Source organism: Trichomycterus rosablanca, chromosome 17 (genome assembly GCF_030014385.1).
Source record: "Trichomycterus rosablanca isolate fTriRos1 chromosome 17, fTriRos1.hap1, whole genome shotgun sequence".
Taxonomy (NCBI): domain Eukaryota; kingdom Metazoa; phylum Chordata; class Actinopteri; order Siluriformes; family Trichomycteridae; genus Trichomycterus; species Trichomycterus rosablanca.
The window spans coordinates 1,837,129-1,857,248 of record NC_086004.1 but is presented as its reverse complement, the minus strand read 5'-3'; the positions used below and the strand labels follow the sequence as shown (position 1 = coordinate 1,857,248).

Genomic DNA, 20,120 nt, shown 5'->3' with positions numbered 1-20,120 from the left:
ATGTATTATTTTCATTCTTTATAATAATAAATCAGAACCATATTTTAGGCAAAACAACATAAAGAACATCATGTAACATTTTTTTCTCAATAGTGCAAACAACATTTTTACATAATCCATCTTCACACTGACATGCAGCCCCGGTTCTGGACTACGTTGCTTAGGGGGGCAGTGAGAAAATCTGAGGATGGGGGGCAATGCCCACCCCAGCGCCCCCATATCGCCGGCCCTGCTCGTGTTACTTTAGTTTCGCCCTAAGCCTCAAACAGCGGAGTATTAAACAGGTTGTTATGCTGATAAGCCTGCGCACACACAGCGTTATTAAGACAAAAAATTGAACACTACTTAAAATAATAACCAAACGCTTTCTAATTCCCACGGTAGCAGCAGTTTCCTTCTGTTTCATACACATCAGCCTGTCTCAGTCTGATCTGCAGCATTTCTCTCCCATTGATAAAAATACAGAACAAAGCACGTCCCGTATCAGTTACATATGGAACGCGATGTTTGGTTTCCAAATAAGGAACGATTCCGTATTTTACGGGACTGTTGGCAACCCTAGTTCTATGTAAGTTAGATGTTTGATTTCTCTTCTGCCTCTCTTGACCGATCGCTCAGGTTTGATGACGGTGGGGGAGCGTTTAGTTATGCTGTAATCATTAGGGGTGCCGGAGTCTCATGCTACTCTCTGCAAATCTGACATTTTACTCTTAATGATTTCACTTTTTAACTACATTTTCAGTTTTTTACCCTGAATCCTGCAAGTCAAGACAGCCGTGCCAACAATGCTGCTCCTGCTAGAATAGAATAGAATGTCTAGAATGCCTTTATTTGGAGATACAAAATTGTCCATGACTGTGTTCGATATAAACTTGTGACCTGATGAATCTTGTGTAAGCAGTAACATCTTGTCCTGTCATGAATGTAACCAAAGTGTGTAAAACATGATGTTAAAAATCCTAATAAATACATTTTAGGTTTTGTCAAATGCAATTGTTTTCATTTGTTTACCATTTTTGGTTGAAATGACCAAATATTTAGTTTTAACTATTTTAAATATTGCCTCAGTTTGAAATTTTGTTTGTGGCTACTTGACTTTTATGTTAAGGAAGAAATATATTGTTTGAATTTTCAGAACTCATCCATGTTTGGTTTAATGATTTAAAATAATTCACTGTGACATGCAATTTAAGATAGATATAGATAGATAAGATATACTCAGTAATCACATTGGTGCTGTCATCGGTGCTAACCGACTTGGCTCTAGTCTGGCAGCATCTGCTCCTGGATCAGAACTGCCGTGGTCGTCCTCACATGGTGCCTCTATATTGTGGAAACGGGGCGCAGGTGCTGCTCTGCTCCCTCCCTAAATACAAATGAGCCACGTCATGTGACGCAGGCTGAGCCAACAACACAGCATCACCAGGAAAATGGAGGCAGGGCAGGCATAGAGAAACACACACAGAGCCTCAGCATCAGCACCACACAAATGCACAAATGATGCTCTAGACCTTACACGCATCGGAAACAATGACAAGCACGGTGTAGGGGAGTAAAGACTTGAGGAAAATAATCAAAGCCATTACTGAAGTCATTATTTTATCCAAGGTAAGTCATGAATCTGCTTTGATTTTCTATATTTGGCTTCTATTTGTGGCCTGAAGTTAAAGCTAAAGCTAGCTTGGTGGAATTGTTCTCATTATGTAGATGTAATAACGTTCTGCACCACATTGAAAATATGTTATTCTGAGAGAATAAATAAGTGTGTGGTTTTGAAAGCTCAGGGTGACATTTGCTTGGTTTTACTTGGTCAACATGGCCATTCTGACCCTCCACCCTCGCCGTTCCCCGCTGGCTGTATGCCGTGTGGGAGGAGGGTGCATGTGGGGGGTTGTTGACACCCGGTGCAAGTTAAGCAGCACTTAATTATTGCTGAAGCAGCTGCAGACCGCCACACTGATCACGTTCTCATACCGTTTAACAAAAGCCCGATTCAGTGGTGTGTCTGCAGGGTGAAATAATATATCTTACCCTCTTTTACCCCCCTTAATCCATCAGTGTTGAAAAAGAGATGTCGCAGACTGCAGATCTAAACAGGGTTTGTGATGTTCTGTGTTTTGAAGGACACCAACAGACAAGTAAATCATGGATTCTTCAGGTGCTCTCGGGGAGGAGAGAACATGTAAGTGCTCCTAAGTAGAGTACATTTCACACCCACTTTAATAAAATATTAATGGCAAATATGCAGTGCATATCCCCGGGTGTACAGTACACTAAAATATTGGGGGGGTTGCATCGCCTAGTTTGTTTTAGAAGCAGGGTGATACATGATAAAGCATCCCTAGAGCAAAGTGGGTTAAGGAACTTGACTAAGTGTCCATAGACGTATTACAGCCAAGATATGAACCCTTAATTCTCCATAGACAGGCCGACAGACAGAAAGACAGGCCGATAGATAGATAGATAGATAGATAGATAGATAGATAGATAGATAGATAGATAGATAGATAGATAGATAGATAGATAGATAGATAGATAGATAGATAGATAGATAGATAGATAGATAGAAATACAGACAGACAGATAGATAGATGAATGGACGGACGGACGGACAGACGGATAGATGGATGGATGAATGGATAGATAGACATACATACAGACAGACATACAGATAGATGGACAGGCAGACAGACAGATAGATGGACGGATGAACGGACTGACAGATGGACAGACAGACAGACAGAATAGTTAGCAGGTGAAAATGTTTTCATTTTTGGCTAGTGACCCTATTTTATAGGCTGAAAATGTACCGAGGCCACCGCCTCCATCACATTTAATGATTATGTCAAGGAGTGTGGCAGCTACATTAAGTTTAGCCCGTGAGATGACAGCGTCATAAAGAGAATGTCTGTAATTTGTCACAGATGAACCCACACAAACCTGACAAAATGCCCATCAGCAGCGAGCAGAAATAAACGGTGTGGGCAGAGAAGATGCAAGTAGACCCGTTACTATTGTACCGGCTGTTCAGAGAGTTAATATTTTACTTTTGGATATAAAATATAGACTGACATGAAGAGAATTGATTCTGATCTAAACAATTCACCCACTAAGTAAAACACCCTTTTTTCCTTGTCGCCCGCCCAGCTCCCCCGAGCTCCCTTCTCATCAATGCCGGTGGAGGTTCGACCCATCGCAAACGCCGCACCCTCATAGCACCGGATATGAACCTGTCCCTGGATCAGAGTGAAGGATCTCTGCTGTCTGATGATTTCTTGGACACGCCCGATGATCTGGACATCAACGTGGATGACATTGAAACTCCCGATGAGACGGACTCTCTGGAGTTTCCAGCCAACGGAAACGATATAGAATGGGAAGGTCAGGTTTGGACAACTCATTTTTTAAATTGACTTTTTAATCATATTAAAAGTTGCTGTATGTGTATTGTGATATTGGGGGATTTTATTGCAGAATGAATGTACAGTGGATTCAGTAAGTATTCAGACCCCTTGTCTTTTTGCTCAGTTTGTGTTGTAAATCCATAAATCAGTCCAGTGTTGAATACAGAATCATATGACAGCCCACTTGGAGCTTGCTAGATGGCATGTAAATGACTCTGTATCCTCGTCAGGGTCACGACAGGCCTGGTTCCACCAGGAACCACTGGGCGCAATTCCCTGAACAGGGTGCCAACCATCACATGGTTGTGCTTACCCCCCACCCCACTGGCCACTGGTCAAACGATATTTAAGACTTAAGGTTGCTATTTCAGGGACTAAGACTACTGAGTGTATAGTACATTAATAGATTCAGTGTTTGTATTTTTGGACACAGATGACACGCCGGTGGCCTCAGCCAAACCAGGCCCTTCTGATGGAGCCGAAGAAGATGGCGAGGTTGGAAATGGGCGTCTGTGGAGAACCGTCATTATTGGCGAGCAGGAGCATCGGATCGACATGCAGCTCATTAGACCATACGTGAGGGTGATATCTCATGGAGGTAAGTACTAATAAATCACAGTTTTTTATTTGTGTAAACACCATGTGCTCATAACTTTGTGAACCCCCTTCTGAACTATTAAATCATTTATCATCTTCATCACTGGGGCTGTTACTACAACACACCCATACGACACGTGTGTAGTACCGACCGCTTCTTTTCACCTGCACGATAAGGGTTTGTACGGAGAGTCACGCAGCTTTATCTACATCAATCAGCCAGCAGAGGTCGCAATTGCAGCAGTTATGAGGAATGATTTCGACCCTACCTCCCCTGGACGACTGAGATTTGAGCTCACAAGCTTGAGATGTCAACACTGGTAGGCTAGTGTGCTTTACCAGTGCACCACCACCCTGGAGAAACCCAGGGCCAGTTATTGTGTTGGATAACCTTTTGATAAATGAGATGCCAATTTATAAAATGTATAAGTTGTCTTTATCTAATATAAAATGTTGTTAAAGGTCAGAAACAACACTGTGAACAATAAGGAGGCAAATAATATTTTAAATAATATAATTGGCCTTATGTTTTCCTTTTCTGGATTTGTAGGTTATTATGGAGACGGGATGAATGCCATCATTGTGTTCTCAGCATGTTATCTACCCGACAGCAGCTGCCCAGATTATCACTACATCATGGAAAACCTTTTCCTGTGAGTAATAAATGATACGTTCATTAAAATACGTAAAATATAGTATTGCATGTTTACATATCTGAAAGTAAATAGAGTTTAAAGATAAACTTACAAAAGGTAAAACTTTACTGGTCACAACTAATCAGCCAGAACATGTTTGGTGTTTGACTGCTGTGTTAACAAGTTATAGAAATATAATGAACTTAAATTCCATGCCCACATAGTCACCTTTTACCATATCCACTGAACACTTCACCAGCAAAACAGCAACCACAATTAAAAATAAGGATTTTACTTGTATATCTACACCAATCAGTCATAACATTAAAACCACCTCCTTGTTTCTACACTCACTGTCCATTTTATCAGCTCCACTTACCATATAGAAGCACTTTGTAGTGTTTAATTTCTGCAAATAATATTATCTTTTCTAACTTCTCTTTGTGTTTGACTCCCGTTTGCTGGTACATCTGGATGCAGGTACGTAGTGAGCAGTTTGGAGATGTTAGTTGCTGAGGATTACATGATAATCTACATGAACGGAGGAACGACACGCAGCAAGATGCCCGGGATCAGTTGGCTGAAAAAGTGCTATCAGATGATCGACAGAAGGTAAAAACATGTACATTATTTTGTTATACTACAGAGCTGCTCACTAATGGCTCACATAACACATCGACATGTATTTCTATATGTTCAAATCACAGTTTACATTTAACAAAACATATAAGAGCTTAAAATGTTTTAACACACTTTATTATTGCATTGTATAATATAAGCCTACATTGCCTTACTGGTTCAAGCTTGTGAGAACTAAACTTAGCTGTGCTATCGGCCAGCCAGGTGCTGGGTGGAACAGCTTAAGAGATTCCTCATCACTGCTGCAGTTACGGCCTCTGCTGGCTGTTCGTGGCGCTGCACAGGAACGGTGAATAATGAAGAGCAGTGCGTGACTCTCTGTACACGATACTGATTCCTTGTGTGAAAAGAAGTGGTCTGCAACTGCACGTGTTAGATACAGCCCTTCTTGGATAGGGTAAAGGTCTGCTGCAGTAGAGGAGATACAACTGGGTAATTGGATATGACTAAATTGGGAGAAAAAGGAAAAAATGTTTCACAAATGTGCACATTTTCTTTTAGATTAAGGAAGAACCTGAAGTCACTGATTATTGCTCATCCATCCTGGTTTATACGCACAGTCCTGGCCATCTCCAGACCCTTCATCAGGTAGGAAACATCATCATCTTCATCATTACTGAAATAAAATGGGTTTAATTACAGTGCTAGTATTAGTGATTTGTGGTGGAAGGGTGAAAGGTAAAGTCTACATGACAGTAGTGAGGCCTGCTATGCTGTACGGCTTGGAGATGCAGACACAGACTAAAAGATAGGAGAGGGAGCTAAAGGAGGCAGAGATGAAGATTTTGAGGATAGACAGGATTAGGAACCAATTGGAGGAGAGATCGAGATGTTCTGAGCATATGCAGAGGAGGGATGAGAGTTCTATCAGGGGAAGGGTGCTGAGGAGGACAGGAAGGCCAGAAAGGAGGTTCATTGATGCGGTGAGGGGGGCATGCAGGTCATGTTTTATGTCCTAAATTTGCACTTTTAATTTTAAACTGCAGCGTTCAAGCTAATGTGTCTAAAAATGAAGAAAGATAAAAGCTACCAGCCGTAATCAACAGCCAAAGTTCTACAATAAAATAAATGTAATAATATTACATATATTTCCAGTTTGATTTGTATATTGAATGTTTAAAATTTGAGTTTTAAATGAAAAATATACCTTTATTTTTTATGCTTTCTGCAGTGTGAAGTTTATGAACAAAATCCGCTACGTGCACAGTTTAGAGGAACTGGAGCAGATCGTCCCCATGGAGCACATCCACATCCCCGAGTGTGTTATACAGTACGTCGTCCACATCACGCTAAGCAAACATGGCTCCTGATACACTCAGATTCATGATGTATGATGTTACGTTACTGTTTGTTTTGCAGGTATGATGAAGAGAGGATCCAAGCACGTAAAGAACGGTAATAATGTTATACTGAAGTACCAGACAGGGTCAAACAGGAAAAAGACCCACTGGCCTTGGCCTTTATGGATAAGTGGGTTTGAATGGGGCAGGATGTAATATTGCATTTACCCATGATGCTCGTGTGTGTTTAGGATGGAAGAGGAGGAGAGCGAGCATCAACAAAACCAGCAAGAGTCAGCCAGCACAGATAGGTAGATACTATAGACGTGATCTTTCATTCTCATTCATTTAACAGAGACATTAAATTAAATTCAAGAGCTCCTTTTACTTTTGATTTCTCAGACCATCCACAACAGCCACACAGACGGTAGAAGATCCCGTCCTGTGAGTGAGACGTCTGCTGATCTGAGACCAGCTTACAGATTCCTAATCAGATCCCCAAACCAGTCGCTTCCAAAGTACATGCAGCAGCACCCTGTCCAAACATGTTTCACAATCTCTCACAATAAAAGGGTTTAAATCCATAAACAGACATTAAAAAGCTAAAAATTCAGCAATTATTTTATTTAAATCCAGAAACGTTTCATGTGATTAAGCGAGACTGTGTGAATATTCTTCCTGGATGCTTGCAGACAGTAAAATAATACCACATTTATATTTAAAAAAAGATAAAGAACCAAAGACAGAATATTTAGCCATAAGCAGGACATGAACGATCTACTACAAGAAATAATAGTAAAATACAGTTATTTATAGTATTATTACAGAAAACAGGGATGTAACTGCAGACATGTGTGCAGTTAATCAGACAAATCAGAACTGAAAAAATGGAATTCAGTGAATAACAAATATTAAATATTTTCTTCTGTTTTGTTTGTAGTATAATATAGCTAATAATAATAATAGCAATACTACTACTGCTACTAAAAATAATAATAATAATAATAATGATGATAATAATACCACTACTACTACTACTACTACTAATAATAATAATAATAATAGTCTGACACAGTTGTACAGCTTGAAGAGTGGGTGCCACACAGCTACAGAGACCTTGGGAACCTGGGTTTGATCTGTGCGGATTTTAGTTTTTTCTGCATTTGCACAGATGTTCTTACATTTGCATCCACCTTTCAAAGATATATTGAAGGTGAACTGGTTACTTTAAACTGCCCACATGTTTGAGTGAGTGGTTAAGTGTTGCCCTACGACGGACGGGTGCCCTGTCGAGGGTGAATTTCTGTCTTGTGCCCAGTACTTCTGGGTGGCATCAGACACACTCAAACCTAACCAGGATAAACCGGTCATGTAAAATAAATAAATAAATTGCATACAGTATATCAATAAACCAATTAATTAATAAGAGCCATCAACATACAAACTATAATTACAGTTATAACAATTGTTAATGTTATTAACAATTTTTTATTATTATTATTATTAGTAGTAGTGTTAGTAGTATTAGTATCATAAATAAATAAAACAATTAAGTAATATGTGTTTAATTATTAATGAACCGCATGGGTTACAGCTTAGAAAGTGAGTAAATTAATAAATACTAAAACATATTAATTATAAAAATATATATAAATTCAAATTTTATAATAAATTATTAAAAATTATTATTATTATTATTATTACTTCTGGGAGGCATTAGACACACTCAGACCTAACCAGGATAAACCGGTCATGTAGAAATAATAAATACATAGATAAATCAATAAATCAGTTTGCCACAACCAAAGTTATTACAATTTTATTATTATTATTAGTAGTAGTAGTAGGAGGAGGAGTAGTATCAGTGGTAACCCCCTTTTAATAATAATAACAAAAATAATAATAATTAGTATTATTATTAGTATTATTATTGATATTTGAAGGTTTTGTTAATCATAAGTGTCATTTTGAAGGTCCATAAACAGAAAGATTATTTACAGGGGTGCCCTGGTCGTATACATTTTGGGAACCATTGCACTAAACAAATCAAACCCTGGTCACTATCAAAACACAAGAGCCACTTTTCCAAAAATCTTCTGAAGATTCTGAGATCCAACCACCAGGTGGCACCTCATTCAGACCCGTTTCTGTAGTGTTCCATCATTCAGTACCAGAGTTCCTCCTCCCTGATACATCTAACACCCCATGTGATCAGAAATCAAATGAAATGAAACATTTTGGTTTGTGCTGATAAACAAATGTGCTGGTACATTGAGTACAAAATGTTATGACGTCACTCAACACACTAACAGCTTGTGTAAGCTGTCAGAGATGAAACGTTTGTGCTTTCTTCCCCTTCCTTCCTCCTATAACTGTTATTAATCTGCACTGGTCATTAGTTGTTTTTACTTTTGCTAATGAATGCAAGTTTATTATGAGATAAAAAGAAAACAGAACCAAGTCGGCTTGTTAATATTCCATTATAGACCTACCTCAAAGCATTTAACTCACTGCTCACAAGTAAAAACATGACAGACTCTTCCTCAGCTATGGGGAATGAGACACAATCTCCTGCTGTTTTCCACCCTGTTAATACTGGAGATGAAATTCTACCACATGAATTACACCAAAATAGTCTTTTTAGCTAAAGAAAAAACCCATTAATGCCAAGTATTGCTTATTTCTGTAGTTACTATGCAATATTTCATAATTTTGTGACCACTTCATCAAAATATTAACAATATTTAGGTTCACCACTAAATAACAGCTCATAATGCAAATTAAAAAACATTGCCAGCACAAATTATGGTTTTACAGCACAAACTATCACTGAAAGAACAATACAAAACCTTAGCAGGTGGAAAATCTGAGAATTAAAGTTTGACTTATTTGGTAGCCTGTAATTCTGTACAAATGGCTATATCTAAGGTGGTATAAGGCCAGTGATTCCGGGAGTCGGACCCACCGAGACCCTGACCGGGATAAAGAGGTGGTAAAACATGAAATTAGGCGGTAAAACACGCTAGCCCGTCAGTGCTGAGATCTCAAGCTCGCGAGGTAGAATTTCAGTTCTGCTACCAGCCTGCCAGGCGCCCACACACAGATATGATTAGCTAATGTCTCCCGGGTGGGAGGGCCGACGGAATTCCTCATCACTGTTGCAACTGCGACCTCTGCTGGCTGGTTGTGGCGCTGCACAGAGATGGTGAATAATGGAGAGCAGTGCGTGATTGTCTGTGCAGGTGAAAAGAAGCGGTTGGCAACTGCACATGTGTTGAATGGTGCATGTGTTAGGTACGGCCCTCTTCGGCCAGGGTCAGGGTCTGCAGCAGTGGAGGAGAGATATAACCGGGGGATTAAATATGACTAGATTGGGAGAAAAAGGAGGAAATGTTTATATATAAAAAAAAAAAACTTTCATTATTTTTTCTGATCATATGAGGTACCAGCTTGACCGTGCTCAGCTCCCTTGCGCTTTATTAAAATTTGCTGATGTCTGCTTTTTTGACCAGAATGTCTCATCACCTGCCTGTACAACACGTAGGTGCGTTTGCTCAGGAGAGATGTTTTGAAATGATGCATGCGAAGTTTTGGGACCATCGTGCCAGCTTTGTTTTTGTCTCTGTGCACATGTACCCAGCTCAGATGTATTCTATTTTTCTGCTTATTTTTTATGTTGAAAATATTTTTCCCCTTTAATATCTGGGTAAATGATTGAAGTGCTTGAAGTGCTTATTGATGCTTGCTGGAGAATTTGGTGCAGATTGTGTTTAGTGGTTATTTTTTGTTGCCTCACGTTCTGAGTGTCAACGGTTCGAAATTAAACAGCGGTGTGTAAAAAAGGCTCTTGTTTTGTTTCCAAGGTTGCATTTTATAGATCATTTCTTCCATATAATGAGATAAATACTAGGTGACACACAGTTGCACCACACAGCAACACTGAACCTGGGTTTGAATCTTCAAGTTCTACATGTTGTCCCTGCATCCAAATGGCTTTCTTCTAGGTAGTCCAGTTAACTTCGTAGTTCAGGTTGTATTCCTGACTCACAAGGTGTTTTTAGGACAGGCTTCAGGTGTACTGTTATTTAAATCTTACTGAATGTAAAAGTGTGGATGTGTTGCAGGGCCATTTCAGTAGCTTCTTAGACATTTCAGGGCAGTTGTAGCCTAGCAGTTAACATACTGGACTTGTAAGCAGATGGTCGCTGGTTAAAACCCCACCACCAGGTAGCTACTGTTGGGCCCTTGAGCATGGCCCTTAACCCTCAATTGCTCAGAATGTATACTGTCACAGTGCTGTAAGTCACTTTGGATAAAAGCATACACTAAAAATTTACATTTTAATTTTCATGCTACAAATATATTATTAATTATAATATATGATTTTAATTCTACATTCTGAAGGATGGTGCTGAGGCGTGGCTGTGAGAAATGGCAGGTTCTGGTTAAATCCAGTTATGCAAACGTTGCTCGTCTGGCTGGTTTGAACTCCGGCAGATTATGGGCCGTGCCCGTGCTGTTAAAATATACTGGAATGGCACAGTAACCGCGATCACAACATTCTTTCCTGGTAAGACTCCTCACATTCACGTCGCCTCGACATGTTTAAACCAGATGGTGGAAAATGGTATTATTGAATATTATCCACTGCATAATGTGATGAATCACATCAAGGTGGGGCCGTAACGGTCTGATTATCCCACGGCTAGTTACAGCGTTTATACACGTTTATATGCATTTATTATTGTGTGTAAAGATGTGGATAATCCTCTGATTGTGTGAATCAACACATAATTATAAAAATTATAATTCTGTCACCCAAACTCACACACTGCAGCGTACAAATGGAATCAGAAACAGATTCAGTTATGTTGAAATAAGTCTACAGGATAAAACAGGATACCCGCCGTGTCCAGGGTGAAAGGTCTGTGTTTTAAGGTGGCTCTGGACCCACTGTGACCATGACCAGGATGGAGCAGTTTATAAAAATAAATGAGCATTTACATTTTTGGCATTTAGCAGACGCTTTTTATCCAAAGCGACTTACAGTTGTGACAGTGTACAATCTAAACAATTGAGGGTTAAGGGCCTTGCTCAGGGGCCCAACCAGTGGCAACCTGGTGTTTGAACCGGCAACCTTCGAATTGCTGGTCCAGTACCTTAACCACTAAGCTACAGCTGTCTGATCTTACAGCTAGATAAGACAAAATTCCATTCACTCATTCATCAGTCTTCAGTCCCGGCCTTTTCCTGGTCAGGGAAGTGGTGGATCTAGAGCTCTTTACCAGAAACAACTAACCCCAAGCAAGTCCAGTGCAGTGCGAAACAGCTTCATTTAGTTTAAAGTAGACAATCCACCTACTGGTATGCTTTGAGGCTGGGAGGAAACCTGAATAGCAATACAAAATCCAAGCAAACACGATTTGTAAGTATATATTCATTCCAAATTTGATGGCTGCAACACATTCCAGATAAGCTGAGACAGAAGTTTACCACTGTTATATCATCTTTATCATCTTTAACGATGCCTAATAATTATGTAGGTACTAAACAGTGCGGGTCCCAGGCCCAAATTAAAATAGAAAAGTTGCCCAGGATATTCCACTAGCACACCAGTGCCGAGATTCTGAACTCCTCGGCTACCGTGTCTGCTAGGGCGGGATGACCGGACTATGTGGGTGGGGTGACCGGACTATGTGGGTGGGGTCTTCAAACGCTGTGCAAGGACCCCGATTAGCAGACAGAGGCGCCTGTGCAGAGTGCATGGGCGAAAAAAAGGGGACCTCTAGAACTGGGCACGCCACGTGTTGGAGGAGGCGTGAGCAGCAACATACCCTCCTCTAATGCAATCAGATTGACTACACTAAATTGGGAGAAAATGGGAGAAAATGCATCGATAAATAGAAGTGTGTTAGAACATTTCACAATGTTCCTAGTCTTAAATGACCTCTTTTACATTTCTGTGATGTGTTACAGGCACATTTTGTTTGATGAAAACATTTATAGCAGGTAGAAAATGAATCCTGCAGTTTGTAGGTTGTGTAATTGTTAGATAAATACTTTATGACTACTTTTTAAACAAGCACAGGTTCCTAAAATGGAACAAACGTGGGCTTGAGAAGCTCTTGTTCATGACCGTGTAGAATGACCATACATAAACACTGGGTCAGAGCTGTGACGGGTACATCAGCACGTATAACCACGTTACAGCTGGTGTGTTTATGAATAAATAGTCGTTTCAGTCTGTCTGGTTTCTTCCACAAACACATAATAAAGAGAAACTCTTTTACACAGCGTCACGGTTAGAACGACAGCCAAAAGTATGTTATTCTGCTCACCACAATTATGTCATTATTTAAAGAAAGCCTTAAAAAGTCTGTCAGTCTATTTTTCAAAACGTTCTATTTTTTGCTGCAGAAAAGTCATGAAGGTGCTGGACGAAATACAGAAACAGCCCATGGAAAACTTGTATACTGGGTTGTTTATTGATAACCAACATGAATCAGCTGGTTTAAGTGTGTGGTGTAACATGATGCCAGTTGGTGGGTGCTCAGGTTACACGTATCAATCACAAAAATCTTCAGATTTTGACATTTACAGCCAAACAGCATCAGGAAAGAAGAACACTGACTGCAAATCCCAATTTACAGTAACAGACACCACTTTACTTATTAATTGCTAAATGATTCAAAGGCCCAGCTCCGAATAATACCCACAAACTGTACACAGTGAGCTTTACTAATGTATGGATCAATGATTCATTTACATTTACATTTGTATGCCCATTTTTCCTGTGTGGGCACCTGGCTAGGTCTATAGCACAGCCTGGGATTCAAACTTGGAAATTCAAGATCCTAGTGGTAGTGGACCGCATAAATCTAGCAACGCTGACCGTAAAGCACACTGTTTTAGGACAGGTCAAATCAAGACGAGTCAATTTAAGTTATATAGCGCTTTTTAGAATGGACAGAATGGTCTTAATGCAGCTTAAAACCCCTGTTGAGCAGCCAAGGGCGACAGTGGCAAGGAAATTACGAAAAGAAACCTTGAGAGGAACCAGACTCAGCAGGGACTTCCATCCTCCTTGGGTGGCCCAGAGGATAATTTGAATGAAAAGAATTCACACAAATCAGGTGAGCAGTTTTTACATGTAAATGTTACACGGCTTACTCAATATATATAAACTCAGAAGAGTTAAAGGTGCCGTTTTAAGTTACCAAAACTTAACATGAAACTTAAGACAGACCTGGAATCCAGTGTTTTAATTGTTTTAAGTGTTGCCCTTGCATATGTGGATTGTTACTGTGTTCATAATGTCGTCGTTTGCGACAGCCGTGGCTCGACAGACAGTATATAGTGTTTTAGTGCATTTTTGGTCTTCCTCTCTTCATCCTCCATCTGTTTTTGTTTCTTTTTTCACCATATTGAGGAAACCTCTCTCATCTGTTAACACTGTCATGCTAACACTACCTGGCGGAGTACTTAATCTGCACGGCGCTCCATAGCGCTTTTAGCGGCGAACAATGTTATATGATCTGCTGCCTGTATAGCCTACAGCTGTTAAAATGAACTATGTTACGGTATGGCGGTATATAGATTCATTAATCCCGAAGGAAATTAAGGATATGAAAAATCCATACCGTATGAGGAATTAAAGACGGTATAACGAATGTACCGTCATACCGCCCAGCCCTAAACTGAAGAAATAATTGCCACATGCCCCCTATTAAATGACCTCCAGTGCTCCTATCAGCACCACTAATACTAAAACTGAAGCAAAACTAAATTAGTTCTTGTCCTTTTTTTTTTTAAATAAAATATCACAATAAAACGATCTATGCAATCTGAAACGGAACAGCAATTAGAAAATAGACTATGTGAGAAAAAACTAAGCAAAACTAAAAATCTATTTAATGTTTAAAATGGCTGAAGCGTTTAGTCTGCTGTCAGTGTTACAGTGAATGGGTTGACCGGAGGGCCGGTAGCCACGCCCACCTCGGCATGTGATTGGTAGGTTCTGAGGAGGTTGGGTTTGAGTGACGTACCATAGGAGCCTCATATAAACATGTTGGCGAGCTGAATCAACAGAGCTGAAGTGTGTTGGTGTTCAGACGTAGGCAGACCGCAGACTCGGGTCAGATTAAGAAACATTTAGCCCATATTTTAGCTATAATATCGTTCGTGTCGAGTGTGTTGCTTCGGCTGGAGGAAACAGAGCGAATAAAAATGAAGTACATTATAGGAATCGGCGGGTAAGTGATTTACATGTTTAACTTTACTGTTTGATGAATTGAGCTGCTGGTGAAGCGTAACATTAAATGTTTACGGTCATATTTTGCTTGTGTTTTTGTATTTAAATAGATTTTGATAATCTTTAATAAGTGTTAATTTCGGTTCTTTAAGAAATGTACGTTAAGTTTTGAATGAAAATTGACGGTTGATCGGTGTGTGCGCGTGCGGACGGATTTTGAGCGGGAGATTTAAAAACAGTGCGCGCGAGCACCACGTGTGGCAGTAACACACACACACATGTCAATAATAACAACAATAATACTATTAGTTATTATTATAATTGAAATATAAAGTGTTTGAAATTATTATACTATATTCAAAGTTTATAAAGTAATTTGTGGTTATATATCAAAGCGAGGTGTCCATTCTTGCAGTAGCTTGACGTGCCTTAACATCACTAAAATTAAAAAGTGCTTAAAAGTATTAATAGTAAAAAAATGAAGTACAATATAATATATACAATTTAAAGATCATGATAACTGACATAATAATATGATTAATTAGTATTATATTGCTTGGGGTTATATGTGGGCTATTCAGTCATATGATTGGAATTCTGATGTGTTTTATTTAGACACAATTCATTGAAATGCTGATTTAATCTTCAATTTTAAGCTTTTTAAATATTTTACCAGCTTTGTTGCTCCCTCAAGAACATTTGTTTACTATTTCTCTGCAGTTTGCAGTCATGCTTCCTGGTTTTTTTATTCTACCAGGACTTTCCCTCCAATTTTCCATTGAGCACCATGATGTGCCAAAACTAACAATAATAATAATAATAATAATAATAATAATGTTGTAGAATTAAGTGCATTTTATTTATAATGTCTATATATTACACATATGTGTTATTTTATGTATTATAGACAAATGCTTAGTCAATATGTTTTAAAGTTAACTAGAGATGCCCTCATATAAAGAAAGAAATTAGTAAATATCAGACATAAGTGTTTAAAATGCATTTCAATGTGCAGATCAATATAAACAGCTACAATAAAATGTATATTGTAAATAAATCAGGATTAAATAAAACCTAAATAAAGGGTACAGTACACCAATAGAAATACCATACATATTTGGTTTCCCGGCTTGCTTTATATGCCATGTAGGATATAACCGTCATGCTCTTGTGGTTTGTCTTTTAGCATACTATTGAAAAATATAAAGGCAAGATAAAATATACAGATACTGTACATAACACCTATTGCTGCCATTAAATGACACATGTGTCAAACATGGCATGAAAAACCCAAATAAATCAATTTAGCACACTATTAAATATAAATTTTGCTTTGGAAGGAACATTAGTTCATTGTTTCCTTTAGTTGGCACCCATGCTTCCACCAGGATTTTCCCTCCAATTCCGTCCCTGCATTGTCAGCTGGCAGTGAAATCTAGTGCGTGCATATTAAGTGCACTTAAGCAGCCAAGTGTTTTACATGAACGACTTTGCCTTCCGTGTCTCTCACATTGTAAAATATATTTAGAGTCGATAGTATTTCCGGCCACACCGACACAGTGGTCGCTCGAAGTGCTTTACAACCATGTACATAAAACCTGGCTCATGTGTAACAAGACGAGCTGTTTTTAACATAGTATATGAAATTATAAAACTAATTATGTATTTTATATTATTGTATAATTCTAATTTTCGAATGGTTACATCATTAATCAATGGAGGAGTATATGGGTTATTTAAGGTAATGCCATATGTTGCTATAAGATAAGTCATGCATTAAGTCATTTACCAGCACTCAGATGTTGCTGGTAATTTTTCTCAGTAAGAACAATATTGTTGATATGAAGTCCTGTATTGTAACCTGTGCGTTACCTGCTGCCAGGTGTTTTCCCTCCAATTTTCTTATTTCTGTGCCGACTCGTATGCTAGGTGAAATGATGTTGGCAACAGAAATTTAGTCAGTGAAATGTTTTTTTGTATATTAGACTTCATCTATGTGCTTGTGTTTATTTATTTATTTATTTTTTATATTTCTACAGTGTGACCAATGGTGGTAAAACCACACTAACCAACAGGTTAGTCAAAGCCTTGCCTAACTGTTGCGTGGTACATCAAGATGATTTCTTCAAGGTGAGTAAAGTTATAAGGGATATTTTACTTTTTAGTTAATATTATTATTATATATATTTTTTTTTTTTGATTACAAGATGGACAAGGGTCTGTTTAGTAATCTTAGGTGTTTTTAAGCTGTTGTAGTATGTTATAATATTTTAAAATAGATTTTTCCTCTAATTATAAAGAAAATATTTGTAATGTTTGATTTGGGCATAATATCTAGGGCTGGGCGATATGATGTATTGATAAATATTTGGTGTAAAAATTGGTGCTTTTACACTTCTATTGCTTAATTAAATTAAATGTTAATCTAATTATGATGTTGCCTCTTTTTATTGTTTGAATTTCTTTAGGAAATATACATTTGTTAAAGTTCGTCACAGTTTACAATTGTTGGCAATTGTGGCTCAACATCTTGATCATCCTAGTCATTATAGCGCCCATCCTTAAAGCTTTAAACTTAAGAAGAGTAGCTACATACAAAAAATAGTTTATTTTTTGTGGAGGGAGGGGGTGGGATAAATAAAGCATGTTTTTTGATAACACTGTGATCAGATCTAGTAGATCATGGATCAGAGGCTTCTGCAGTGTTTTATTGGTCACTGTTATTTCAGCCGCCGGATCAGATAGCAGTCGGAGAGGACGGCTTTAAACAGTGGGATGGTAAGAATAAGATTCAACCATAGGCGATAGAATAATAACTCCTCTCACAGTAAACATTGCCTCTAACAAAACCCATCCAATGTAATTTTTACTCCATTTACATCTTGCTCTGAGTTTTAATAAATATTCAACCCTTGTTGTTTTGTGGTTTAAACATATCTTTCCATTTTTTTCTTCTCTAGTGATAACTTCACTGGATATGGAGGCCATGGTGAACACTGTTAAAGGTTGGATAGAGAACCCAGTCAAATTTGCACGATCCCACGGCATTCAGGTGACCCCAGCCACAGAAATCGGGTCCCCTGAGGATCGGGACCACATTCTTATCGTGGAGGGATTTCTCTTATACAACTACAAGTAAGCATTACACATCAGTACTGGATGTACAGTCAATTACTTAAGTGTACAGACGAGATTATAGGAAAGGTTGCCAAGTTCATAACGGGTCATGTGACACATTGAGGCCCTCTACGGTCACATTTTGGGTGGTAGAGGAACATCCCAGGCAGGTCATATGTCCTGCCTCTGTGGTCCCATTGATAAGAAGCTATCAGGGTCCTCAGGCTTTCCGGGGCCTCAGAACTGAACGTACGATTTCCTGATTATCTTACCCAGCATGTTCTGTACTAATGTACTGAATTATTAATTGGAATTTACTCTTTACAGGCCTCTGGTGGACGTGTTCGACAAGTGCTATTATATAACGATCTCCTACGAAGAGTGCAAGAGGAGAAGAAGGTATGTGTGTGTGGTGTTTTTATTTTATTTCCACCGCAGTTGCTGCCTAGAGATCATTTATATGGTAATTAGTTATGTACAGCTGGTAATCATGTCCTGATTTAGTGCAAGCTCAGATTCAATTAAACAAAAATAACAATTAGGCACGTGTTCACATTTAAGCAAGATCAGATTAGGACGAGTCTGAGGTAACGCTGTGTGTGTTTTCTGCTCCACAGTACGAGGCGGTACTCTGTCCCCGATCCTCCCGGCCTGTTCGACGGTCACGTCTGGCCCATGTACTTGAAACACAGGGCCGAGATGTTGGAAAGCCGTTTACCAACCGGTGCATAGACCTCTCCTATGAACGCAGTTCTGTGGAAGTTCTGTGACTGATGTTCTAACTTCTAAATATTCCAATCACCAGAAACCCTGGATGGCTTGAAATCCAAAGACGAGATCTACAATCAGGTGTACGAAGACATCCACAATACACTGCTGAATCGTTTATAGGTAAGATAAACATGTCGGTGGTGGATTTTACTTTTAAAAGTAAAGTAGATAGCTCAAATTTAAATACATTTGATTTTTAAAATTTAAATAAAGGCTACAATTTACAGTTGTTGGCAATTGTGGCTCAGCAGCTTAAGTCCTTTAAACCCATAACTGCTTGGTCATCATAGCTGATGTGGTTCTATCGCCTATGGGGGTAGTCATTTCTCATCTGTCTGAACTGTCACTTACATTCTCAAGGGTTTAAAATACCATTTAGTCATTTTGGTCACCCTGAACTTAAGAAATAATAATATTATTCATACTAGGGCAGCTAGAGAGAGAAGCACATACATTCATATCTTCATATGCAACTTTAACTCTTTATATTTAATTGGAATGTTACCGTCTTGATTCATGGCATATTCCCTGGTCCGTAAAGAGTAAAGCACAATAGATTTAGCATTTTAAAAGAAGTCCTGTGGTCTGGTGGGGTATTCATGCAGAACGACCCTTTCACTTTAACCGGCCAGTGAATTTAAAGTGATGTTATTGTTCTCATTGTTTAAGCAGATCTTGAAAGCTCTCGATCCAACCGTTAACATTGTGGTGTGTTTCTTTTGTTCTTTTCTTTCAGCAGGAGCATCCTGACCTGCCGTAACCTTGTATGTAGATGTAAATAGCATCCACTCAGGAGTCCCTTCTTTTATTTTCTTTATTTTTTTGTTTTAAAAAAAAGCTTCTTAAACCAAATGTAATTGATTTGTAAATAGGATGATTGTTAACTTATAACATTGGAGAAACAATTTCATGTTTTGTTGTTTTTTTTATGATAAATTCAATTGTTATTTTCTACTTTTGTAAAAGCCGTTTTGTGAATCATTTAGTCGGGTTATTTCACATAAGCCTGATCAAATAAATTCCAGATTGTTACTATCCACTAAATCCTGTGTTCTGGCTTTTAATTTATTTATTTCAGCATTTATATTTCAGCATTTATAAACAATCTATGTCTTTTTTGGATGTTTTTATCTGCTCCTTTATCACCCTTTCAAATGTGTGCCAGTGCTGAAGTGCCCCCACCCCCCACTGCCTCGGACACTGATTTATTAAGTGTTTATTTATAAAAATGGGGTGAAAACTCCAGGTGCTTAGTTGCATCATTCTATGGACCTTGTTCATAAATCTGATCCTAACCGACAGCAAGTTATTTATTTAAGCTCCACGCTGGAGGGCAAGAAAAAGCACCGAATATGCAATTTAATACGACTGTACAGGGTTCATACGGTCAGAGAAAAATCATGGAATTAGGAGTTGATGTTTTCTG

At 38.6% G+C, this 20,120-nt stretch overlaps 2 protein-coding genes across 3 annotated transcripts; both read left to right on the top strand.

Annotated features, from left to right (window-relative positions):
* The first annotated feature begins 1,504 nt into the window (after positions 1-1,504).
* Positions 1,505-7,142, top strand: atcaya (ATCAY kinesin light chain interacting caytaxin a). The gene is made up of 11 exons (XM_063012938.1): positions 1,505-1,608; positions 2,124-2,182; positions 3,148-3,381; positions 3,838-4,002; positions 4,552-4,654; positions 5,117-5,248; positions 5,777-5,863; positions 6,447-6,545; positions 6,635-6,670; positions 6,807-6,866; positions 6,958-7,142. Exons 2-11 carry the CDS (start codon positions 2,146-2,148, stop codon positions 7,001-7,003), a joined length of 999 nt encoding a protein of 332 aa, XP_062869008.1. The 5' UTR covers positions 1,505-1,608; positions 2,124-2,145; the 3' UTR covers positions 7,004-7,142.
* A 7,490-nt stretch (positions 7,143-14,632) lies between these two features.
* On the top strand, positions 14,633-19,738 carry mibp (muscle-specific beta 1 integrin binding protein). Of its 2 annotated transcripts, none has more exons than XM_063012394.1 (8): positions 14,633-14,807; positions 16,846-16,936; positions 17,536-17,584; positions 17,767-17,941; positions 18,251-18,322; positions 18,541-18,647; positions 18,729-18,814; positions 19,434-19,738. In XM_063012394.1, the coding sequence occupies exons 1-7, from the start codon at positions 14,782-14,784 to the stop codon at positions 18,812-18,814; spliced, it is 606 nt and encodes a 201-aa protein (XP_062868464.1). In that variant the 5' UTR covers positions 14,633-14,781; the 3' UTR covers positions 19,434-19,738. The 2 variants fall into 2 exon arrangements, with proteins under 2 accessions (XP_062868464.1, XP_062868463.1); XM_063012393.1 differs by having other exon boundaries at positions 14,635-14,807; positions 19,431-19,738.
* The last annotated feature ends 382 nt before the right edge of the window (positions 19,739-20,120 follow it).